Below are 10,310 nucleotides of genomic sequence, written 5' to 3'. Positions count from 1 at the left end.
ATAGTCAAGAAATTTTTTTTTAAAAAAAAATCCATTTGAGGCGAATTAGCTATAACTAATTTCTCAGGGATCGTTTTGTAATTAACACAAACATAATAGAATCAAATTAAAAACACATCCACATTGTGTATATATATACATATGCATCCTACACATGAGTCTAACACAACCTTAAATTCATCCCTAAATCTCTTCAAAGAAAAAGTTTAACAAAAAAAGAAAAAAACATGGGATCCTTATTTCTTCCCATTCTTGTCAACTTTACGAAAGATGATATGAAGCCCGGGTCGAAATCGTGGTTATCCGCAAGTAAAAACATCCGGGAAGCCCTCGAAAACCATGGTTTTTTTATTGCAACCTACGACAAACTATCGGATATGCTTCATGAATCTATCTTTGGACAAGCCGATGAATTGTTCGCTCTCCCTACCGAAAGTAAAATAAAGAATATAAATGAAAAGCCCTTCCATGGATACGTTGGTCAAATTCCCATTGTGCCCCTCCACGAAGGTCTTGGTATCGACTATGCGACTACCCTTGAAGGTGTCGAAAGCTTCACCAATATCATGTGGCCAAATGGGAATACTTCGTTTTGGTACGCACATATTATCGATGTATTTATTCATTTCTTACTTTGAATTTGTTGAAAATAGCTACGACTCTACGGTGTGTTTGACTTATATTTTAAGATATTTTTAGGCTCTGTTTGTATAAATATTTTTAAATTTCTGAGTACTATATATTGATATTAAGTACTATATTTTTTTTTCTTTCTATTTTTAAGATTTTAAAATTTTTATTTAGATTCAACCTTTGGCTAATTGAATTTATATTGCTAAAGTGAAAATTATTCATTAATGGGAAAATTAATTTGACTCCATCAACACACGAAAAATAGATAATTAGTACACAATTTCAATTAATACAATATACGTTGTACTAATTGAAACCATAGGTTGACACTTCATACTTATAGAATGTGTTATATGAATATATTTTATGTATTGAAATCAATTGTAGTATATTTTGTGTGGATAATTGTTATGTGTTCATGTACTGTATGTATTCGTATTATGTTAAAATAAATTATGTTTTGTAAGTTGTTGTATCATGTATTGTCAACAATTCGTTCATTATAGTAATTACAACATATTTTAATTAGATGTAAAAGTTTCTTAATATTTATTACAAGTCATTTTTGTAGCGAGACATCGTTGTCGTTTGCTAAAGTGGTGGCAGAGCTAGAAAAAATTGTGATTCGTATTCTATTCGAGAGTTATGGCATCGAGAAGCACGCCGAGTCGCATATTGAATCGACGACATATCTTCTTCGATATTTGAAGTATCGGGCACCTCAAGAGGGAGAAAGTGCAATGGCTTTTCCGCCTCATTCAGACAAGAGTTTTATAACTATACTTTATCAGAACCATATTTCAGGGCTCGAAGTTCAGACACGGGATGGTGAATGGATTAATGTTGTTTTCCCACCATCGTCTTTTGTTGTCATGGCCGGCGATGCTTGTCAGGTAATCGTTAAATTTATTTGATCTATATTCAATTCTTTTTTAAAAAAATGAGACATTAAAATAAAATATAACCATTGTAACATTGAAATATTGAATTTGATTTAGGCGTGGAGTAACAATAAAGTGCTTTCTGCGATTCATAGAGTGACTTTATCAGAAAATAAAAAGGACACGAGATACACTATGGCTTTGTTTTCTTTCCTTAGCAAAATGGTTCAAGTGCCCGAAGAGCTAGTCGATGATGAACACCCGTTACAATTTAAACCGTTTCGACACAACGACTTACTTCATTTCTACGCCGTCGATCCTAAACGAAAGACCGAAAATATACTCAGAGATTTTTGTGGCACCGAAATCAGCACAACTTAATATACTTTTAATAACTATATGAATTAATGTAAAATGTAATGTGTGTTCCGTCTATTATAATCTCATTTTGGAGCGTTATTTTCATATGTAATAATCTATCTTGCAAGTGTAATAGTGGCATGTTATGAATTTGTTCATCTATGGTTTGTAATGATCCATATAATTCCGTAGTTTGTAAAATATTAATACATGATTGATATATATATGTATGAAATATGTATTAATTCATTCTTTGTATTGTATAATGCTAATAATGTTGTTGAATGTATGATTAAAGGTTGTTGAACACAAATTAGATATTTCATTATTTACTACTTCCTCGTTTGTTCCAAATGTATCGATTTTGTCATTTTCAATCATTCAAATACAAAATATTTATTATTATTTTTTATAAAGTATAAACTAATTTTACATTACAAACTTATAGTATTTGTTTATATTAATGTAGTCACATCAAATTAATAAATAAAGGTAATATATATATATAATACCTCAACTGAAAAAGAGTGTGTACAAATTATTACTATTTTTTTTATATAAAAAATATCGTGATATTAAATTGGTTAGTCACATATAAATTTATTATATTTCTTATATTTTTAAGATATATTATATCAACATTGGATTCATAGCTAGAAAATTGCAGTACAGAGATGTTAAAAACTTATAGCCAAACACTTATTTCTTAATATTACCGTAAAATTGGAATATTTATCTTGTGCGAACTTTTTCTCGCAGTTTTTTTAATCTTTTTTTTTTAAAAAAATAAATTATTAAAAAATATACAACCTAAAAAGTAAGAAAAATAATATCAAAATTATAACATTTAGAAAAGTACATCAAAAAGTAAACAAACCAATATTAGTAGTTTGAGGAGATATTTACTATAAAAAAAATATATATATAATAATTATTTTTACATACTTTTATTAAAACTCGTATCGAACTATACGTGCATAATTTTCGATGACGAAAAAATATATAATATGAATGCATGTAAAACGACCTATACATGAAAAGTTGAAATTTATGAATGAATTTTATTTATTTGTAGAACTTTATTATTATTTTATTTTTCTCATATTTGAAAATTCATTTAGATATTTTTTATTTCTTGTATATTAATAATTCACTTTAATATTTTTTGATTGCTCAAACACAAATGCTAATCTAGACATACGATAGGAGTTTGGTTTTTTGTTTGGGTTTACGATTTTGTTTAATTTAATTAATAATTTAGATGTAATATTTTACAAAATAAAATAATGTATACTTACAGAAAATGGTAAGGATTACATTGCGAAGAAATTGAAATCAAACTACAAATAAACATTAACTAATTTCTTATAAAATTATCATTATTGTACCTTCATTAATAATTTGATCGACTATGAACTGAAATGTGGTTCGTCAAAATCATCATACATATACGCGGGGACCAAATATGTGTTATATTCAAAGATATTCATATATCTATATGAACATTATACTTTTGTCGCGAGTTGTATAATTACAAAAAAAATAATAATAATAATCGAATCACCTAAATGTTAATCAATATCAAAATTTTAAAAATAACAAATAATACTACATGACATTGGACACCTATGGTCCCCTTCTATATGAAACAACTTTTAATGTTATTCAATAGCATGTTGATGAAATTTATAATTTTAATAATTTAATATATATAGTATCGTAAGTATATTAAATATAAAACATTTAGAAAAAAATAAATTTAAGTAGCTATTGTTCTAATATTAAACATATTTTATATAAAAGACAGATGATAATAATGAAGTTTACCTACATGACTAAAAATATACATTTAAAAATAAAAATAAAAAATGTGCAATTTGCAAGAACAACGTAACCATGTAAAACTATAAGTAAAAATCGTTGCATACATTATACAAATTTTTTTGATTTTATATTTAATTTTTTAGTGTTATACATCACATTAATCAGTGTTATTATTAGTATTATTTTTTTAAAATGTACATATATTTAACAAAAAATAATCTAAGGGTTTGTGTGGTTTTTATTTGAAAGTATGATTTCCTTCTTTTCTTTTTTATTTATAAATCACTATTATTTAAATAATATTTTGATGTGATCTTTTATAAGATAAAATAATATTCTTTTTTTTGCTTAGTTTTAGAAATATTAATATTATATTGGTATATAGTAGGAATAAAGTAGAAACGACTAAAATAATCTTATTAGTATGTGTGATATAAAGGTAATGACATTTGTGTAATATATTGGTATTTATGATGTTAGGTAGATAGTACAGTTACTAAAAAAGAAAATTGATACTTTGTTATGGACGGATTAAAATGGAAAAATGAATACATTGTTATGGGACGGAAGGAGTATATTTTTGTAAAAAATAGCTGAATAGTGTTAATTTGTGTTTCAGACACAAATTAAATATACTCGGGTTATTATTTTTTTAGAAAAAAATAATTATTAGATGAAATATTTTGTATGTAAAATTATTATATATTTTAAAAATATAGTAATATATATAAGGCCCTAATTCTTTTTTTTTCTTTTTTAATTATGCATAAAATATGTTCCATAGTTGAATTTTTAGAGTTGGGGTTTTTTTGGGACTAACAATATCATAGTATAGCCCAATTAAAGTTAATTGGAATAAATGATAATTTCTTGATTTTTTATTATGTATTTTATTATTTAATTTTGTACGATGGTATTTTTAATTCTACATCATATTGTGATTTAATTTGATTTTTTTAAATATCATGTCAATTTATTGGGCTGATGTCGTCTTATAAAAAAAAAAATAAAAATAAAAAATACATTTATCTAAAATTACATGATAACATTGATAATTATAGACGAAAATGTCATTATAAAGATAATTAAGATTTTCAATTATGAATTGTTGGACCACTCACCTAATCAAATAATAAATTACAAACAAGATATATTGTTGTCGTTAATTAAATGTCATCACTTTGATAGAATTATTTCTATATTTTACTCTATATATTTTCAATTTATATCCCTATGAATTCAATTATGGAATCTATTTTAAGTTTTCGTTGAGCATTTTTTAATTCGATAAAAATATATATATATATATATATAATATTATCGGATGTGATATATATATATATATATAAATAAGGAATGAACATTGAATTTATATTTTAAAAAGTGATATATATAACAAAAAACACATATTTTATATAATGCATTCTGTTAGAGTTTGATTTGATTTTTATTTAAATAATACTGATATTAATATAATATTTTATAAGACAAAATATTGCATATTAATATGATATTTTATAAGACAAAATATTGTATTCTTAGAACGAACATTACAACAGAAGACTAAGAGAAGAAATAGGATTAAAGCACAAAAATTGCACATGATAGTTGTTCGTGTTCGCGGCCCCCAAAAATCTAATATATCATGTAACTACTAATTTTACTCTATTTTAGCTTGAAAGGTTGATTAAGATGTTTTTGGAGGTTTTTTGAAATTTAAAAGTTTGAACTAAGTAAAAATTTAATATTTAATTTGATGTTTTATGAGAAAAAATTTGTAGTTGATATGATGTTTTTTAAAAAATAAATAATATCAAATAAATAAAAATGTGTTGGTTAGATAAAATCTTTACATTTCAACAAATTGATACAATTTAATATATTAATTGTATTACTAACGTTATTGTCTATGTTATTATGTGTCCCATCTAATATAGTTAGTCGAGCTCCAAAATATTACTAAAAGTCAGTTGACTTTATATTTTTGGGTGTATATAATTTTTTTTTAATGTTAGTGTTTTTTTTAGTTTATTTTTTAATAATAATTTAAATATAATATTTTGTTAAAATCGCTATAATTATGTAATAAAAACTTAAAATCAAATTCCAATGTAATAGCCTCAACTTTCTTTATATATAATTAAAAAGTAAAATTGATGTTATAATTCATGATATATATATATATTAATAACAAAACATATTTGTTAAAATGTATCTTTCAATCATATATTATCTTAGAAATGCAATATTAAAATTTTATTTCATATAAAAATGTTACCAACCCAATCATTATCTTCATCCGAAATATTAAATCAAGATCATATTGTTCATAAAATATTTCAAAATGTAAAACTACTTTTTTTTAAAATTTTAATATTGTTCATCGATAATGAAATTTTTTTCTAAAAAAATATGACAAAAAGTAAATATTTATTTTCTCTCACAAGTAAAATTTTTAAAATTCCAAAAATATTTGTCTAAACAAACACCCTAAAAATAGAGAAAGATGACCTAAGTTTTTATCATATTACATAGTGCACAAATAAGTCTTATGTGTCACTATTGTTAATTTCAAAGGCCAAGTTCTTCTAATCATGGGTTCTTTGACAGCTCCGGCGGCCACTCTTCCAACGATCGAAATTCCCGGAGAGAATTCCGGTCCGGGCTCACCGGCATGGTCATCGACAGCCGAAGCCGTGGTGGCCGCCCTAGAGCAATACGGATGCTTTCTTGCAAACTTATCTAATTTCTCATCGAAAGTGCATTCTGCTATATTTCACGCCTCTGAAGAATTATTCAGTCTCCCGACTCATGTAAAAACCCTCAACGTTTTGCCGACACCCTCTCATGGATATGTCGGGCAAATTCCCGTTGTCCCTCTCTACGAGGCTTTGGGGATCGAGAATCCAACGAATCATCAAGATGTTAAGAAGTTCATCGATCTCCTATGGCCTTCCGGAAATGACCATTTTGGGTAATAAATTCGCCCCGAAAGTTTTTTTTAGTACGTGTGCTATAACTCTTGTTAATTTTTACAAGTTTTGGAAAATTTTTAAAATAGTAAAAAATTAAATATTTGATGTGATATTGTTAAAAAGGTTACGGTGTGTTTGTTTGTGGGTTTGACTTTTTGAATTTGGATTCCTTAATAGTAAAAAGTTGAATTTGAATAGTAGTTTGATGTGATATAAATAAATATTTATTTGATATTTCGAATGTATAATAGTTTTGTAGTATAATATAAAAAAGAAAAATAATTGTTTGATTTGATTATTATTTTTTTTAAAAAAAAGAACTAGAATAGTAAAAACAACTTAATTATGGATAAATAGTATAAAAATTTCTAAATGTTACGTTGTCTTGAATTTGATTTTTTTTTTTTAGTATAGTTTTAGGGCGGAAAATCTTTATTGTAAAATGAATTATGTGAAACCAGATCTAGAAACACAAAAAACCAAAAATATTTTATCATTATTCTTATTATTAATTAATCAAACTTTTGGATGAGATCATTTACAATAGAAATTATTCTATTATATGTAGTGAGGCAGCTTTAAAATTCTCGAGGGCGATGGTGCCGCTCGATCAAGTGGTGATGAGAATGTTGGCCGATAAATATGGAGTCGAGGAAAGCTACAAAACATTGAAAGGGGCGACGTATTACCTTCTCCGGTTTATCAAATATTTGGCGCCCAGGGACAAGGAAGAGGACGAGATAGGGATCATTCCTCACACCGACAAGAGCTTCTTGTCGATTCTTCATCAAAGACAAGTCAAGGGGTTGGAAGTTAGGACAAAAGACGGGGAATGGATAGGAGTTGACCCTGGCTCACCTTCGACATTTGTTGTCATGGCCGGGGATGCAATTATGGTATGTCTTGTCTTAATTTGCTCGATCGAACTTTTAATTATCTTAAATTTTTGTTTATTTGTTGCTATCTGTACAATATTAAGCATTTTATGGAATTTTTTTTTTAGCAATACTCCTTCGATCCACTTAAAAATATTGTATATGTTTTTTTTTTGTTTCAAATCAATATTATTCATTTTATACAGTTTTCAATAAAAATATAAATTTTTTTTTCACAAATATCATATCAAAATACTATTTAAACAAAAATTCAAATTTAACTCTTTATTTCTATTCAATTTTAAACCAAGACTAAACAAATATATATATCTTGTTAATTTTATTCGTTCAAATACTAAGTATATATATATATACACAAAGGGATTATATATAATTAATGTCAAACTAAGTATATATATATATTCGATTTAAAAATTTGAAGGATAAATGAATATTTGAACAAAGGGATTATTATTATTATTATTATTATTATTATTATTATTATTTTGATATTTTTGTTGGTCGATGTAGGGATGGAGCAACGGTCGAATAGAGTCTTGTTGTCATAGAGTGATAATGAGAGGTAGCGAAGAGCGATATTCGCTCGGGTTCTTTACGTTCATAAAGGACGTGAAAATACACGTGCCGGAGGAGCTGATCGATGCCGATCATCCGTTGCAGTTCAAGCCCTTCGACAACTTCGAATTAATCCATTTTTATTACACTGAAGAAGGAAAGAAATCCAAGTGTCCGATTAGGGCTTTTTGTGGTGTTTAAGGTTCCTACTTCATTTGTGATATATATATATATGGCATGATCAATGTATGTTGTTATTTCATGTAATTTTAGTACGTCGCGTAATAATATGTTTTAAAATATATGTGACTTGTTTGCCACACATATTTTATCTAGTGTGATTTATCTTGTCGAACATAATTTGAAGGTTATTAAGATCGATTGAGAATTTACCCGTAACACATTCAAACAATAATAACTGCGATTTCCCGTCATAAAAGAATATATATGTACTATAACTGTATTTGCTTTTTATTTTTATTTCATGTAATTTTAGTATCTCAGCATAATATGGTAAAATATGTGTACTATAATTCTATTTACTTTTGATTTTTTATTTTTTTTTTCAGTTACTTTACTGTGTTATTACTCATGGCAGTTTTTATTTTGATTTTAAATTTGAATACTTTATTTAAATTTAAATAATATTTTAATTTAATATTTTCTAAAAACAATAATAAATTTTATTAAAAATTCCACAAATTAAATAGTACTTTTCTGGGTTTGAAATAAAAACAAATATATAATCATCGTTATTCTCTTAAAAATATTTATCATATTCTACAATAAAATATTGCATATAAATAACTATTCAAATTAAAAATTAGAAACATATAATATCAAAGAACATATTTTTCTTTTCTTTCGAATTCGAAGTATCCATAAAGAATAAACTATCTTGTTATGTATTGTGATATACAATTAAAATAACCATAAAAAATATAATTTATTTTTATATTATATAACATACTGTGAAACTTTTTGTTCTTGAAAATATTATATCAAATATTGTAATTTTTTAATATTATATCCAAAATTTATTTTTAAAGAAAGTTAAAAAATCTAATGCCCTAAAACATAACAAAATACCTATAATTTTAGAGAGACAAGTATATGTACTTTTCTTTTTCCATTATTCCTAATAGGTATAGTTACTCATAAAAGTATTATTTTTTTATAAAATAATATATTTTAATAATATTTTGTTTTAAATAACTGATAACAAAAATACTAAAAATTCATAAACACTAAGAACACAACTTTTTATGTTCTAATTTTAAATATTTTTATATTATTCGTAAATTTAAGATATTCTACAACTTTTACAACTTATTTTTATTAATTTAGAAAATATTCCAAGCAAAAGTATATAATGATAAAACGTCCAAAAACTACTACCATTCAAACTATGTACAACAGTAATAATAATAATAATAATAATAATAATAATAATAAAAAATAAAAAAAAGAATGCAGACAATATAATTGATTAATTTCACTTTCTTTAAAGTTGATGAACTAATAATACATTAATTGAATTGTTTGTATTATCTATCTTATTTTTTTAAAAAAAATCAAAAAAAAAAAACAAACCTCAAAAATCCAAAACTATATAAAAAAATCATCCAATCATGCCCTAAAATATCCAAAATCATCCAAATACCCTTTCATGTTTTTTTGTGTATTCTTTAATGTTATAACTCAATCATCGAGGAAATAAAAATATTTATAATTATCCCATCCGCAATTATAATTATTGTCTCTGTCAACCCTAATAATAATAATAATAATAATAATAATACAATTTTCACAACTGGTGAAGAATGGTGTTGCATGTTTGGCTGTTTTCATGCAGAACAAAATTAATTAATTAATTAATTAATAATGAGCCACACCAGTTCAATAATTACAAATTTGTTAAACAACTACATGCAGAGGTGGCAAAAATTCATACGATATGACAATTCGATGCAAATTCAATACAAAATAATTGAACTTTTGCTAAAAAAAGTTTCAACTCAATTATACATACAGATTGATACGAAATCGTCACGATAATAAATGGATCAGGTTAGAATTGAGACTTTGAACTCGAATCCAACACGACAATATTAATATTAATTAATATATTTATTATATATATATAGTAATTATAATTTGATAATTAGTTTACGTATTGTCCGTTT

The 10,310-nt window shown here is 25.1% G+C and overlaps 2 protein-coding genes across 2 annotated transcripts; both read left to right on the top strand.

Annotated features, from left to right (window-relative positions):
* The first annotated feature begins 153 nt into the window (after positions 1-153).
* LOC127262995 (probable inactive 2-oxoglutarate-dependent dioxygenase AOP2) lies at positions 154-2,123 on the top strand. Its single transcript, XM_051291897.1, has 3 exons — positions 154-595; positions 1,205-1,526; positions 1,632-2,123. The coding sequence occupies exons 1-3, from the start codon at positions 228-230 to the stop codon at positions 1,893-1,895; spliced, it is 954 nt and encodes a 317-aa protein (XP_051147854.1). The 5' UTR covers positions 154-227; the 3' UTR covers positions 1,896-2,123.
* Positions 2,124-6,182: 4,059 nt separating this feature from the next.
* On the top strand, positions 6,183-8,462 carry LOC127262994 (probable 2-oxoglutarate-dependent dioxygenase AOP1). Its single transcript, XM_051291896.1, has 3 exons — positions 6,183-6,672; positions 7,242-7,569; positions 8,080-8,462. The coding sequence occupies exons 1-3, from the start codon at positions 6,293-6,295 to the stop codon at positions 8,323-8,325; spliced, it is 954 nt and encodes a 317-aa protein (XP_051147853.1). The 5' UTR covers positions 6,183-6,292; the 3' UTR covers positions 8,326-8,462.
* The last annotated feature ends 1,848 nt before the right edge of the window (positions 8,463-10,310 follow it).

Source organism: Andrographis paniculata, unplaced genomic scaffold (assembly GCF_009805555.1).
Source record: "Andrographis paniculata isolate CXL003 unplaced genomic scaffold, ASM980555v1 Contig66END, whole genome shotgun sequence".
NCBI lineage: Eukaryota > Viridiplantae > Streptophyta > Magnoliopsida > Lamiales > Acanthaceae > Andrographis > Andrographis paniculata.
The sequence above is the reverse complement of the archived record's forward strand: the minus strand, read 5'-3'. Positions and strand labels throughout refer to the sequence as shown.

What these genes read in the sequence shown, in the direction of transcription:
- LOC127262995 (XM_051291897.1), top strand. Translation starts at nt 228, where the DNA reads ATGGGATCCTTATTTCTTCCCATTCTTGTCAACTTTACGAAAGATGAT. An exon ending in AATGGGAATACTTCGTTTTG is followed by an intron (nt 596 to 1,204) that starts GTACGCACATAT and finishes TCATTTTTGTAG; the next exon opens with CGAGACATCGTTGTCGTTTG. An exon ending in TGGCCGGCGATGCTTGTCAG is followed by an intron (nt 1,527 to 1,631) that starts GTAATCGTTAAA and finishes AATTTGATTTAG; the next exon opens with GCGTGGAGTAACAATAAAGT.
- LOC127262994 (XM_051291896.1), top strand. Translation starts at nt 6,293, where the DNA reads ATGGGTTCTTTGACAGCTCCGGCGGCCACTCTTCCAACGATCGAAATT. An exon ending in TCCGGAAATGACCATTTTGG is followed by an intron (nt 6,673 to 7,241) that starts GTAATAAATTCG and finishes TATTATATGTAG; the next exon opens with TGAGGCAGCTTTAAAATTCT. An exon ending in TGGCCGGGGATGCAATTATG is followed by an intron (nt 7,570 to 8,079) that starts GTATGTCTTGTC and finishes TGGTCGATGTAG; the next exon opens with GGATGGAGCAACGGTCGAAT.